The 309-nt window shown below is 66.0% G+C and overlaps 1 protein-coding gene across 1 annotated transcript in view; it reads left to right on the forward strand.

Moving 5' to 3' along the window:
- The window catches only part of GMEB2 (glucocorticoid modulatory element binding protein 2), a gene marked incomplete at its 5' end in the record, with an annotated part of 12,546 nt that overhangs the window by 1,226 nt on the left and 11,011 nt on the right, over window positions 1-309 (forward strand). Inside the window, 1 exon segment of the mRNA XM_010075301.1 lies at window positions 271-305. Coding sequence (XP_010073603.1) covers window positions 271-305 — 35 coding nt within the window.

The raw sequence follows: 309 nt of genomic DNA on the forward strand, positions 1-309 counted from the left end.
TGTTTTTTCCCCTGGTTACCCCCTCCCGCATCTGCCCCATGCCCATCCCACCTCCTGCCCCCTCCCGTGCCCATCACCCTCACCGTCCTGCGGAGCGTGTGCTGGGTTACGAGTTACTCGTGGCACAGAGCGGTTGGAGATTTCCTGATCCCCTTCTCCTCGGGAGCGCAGATTCCCTGCATCCCCCTCCTCCCCCCGCACCGATGCTCTTCCCACCCCCATTTTCCCGGGAGCCCGTTTGACGCGGGGTTTCCCCCCGTTTCTCCGCAGGCAGCTGCTGAGCGAGGGCTCTCCCGCTCCTGCCCGCCC

Source organism: Pterocles gutturalis, unplaced genomic scaffold (genome assembly GCF_000699245.1).
Source record: "Pterocles gutturalis isolate BGI_N339 unplaced genomic scaffold, ASM69924v1 scaffold17637, whole genome shotgun sequence".
In the NCBI taxonomy this organism is placed as follows: Eukaryota; Metazoa; Chordata; class Aves; order Pterocliformes; family Pteroclidae; genus Pterocles; species Pterocles gutturalis.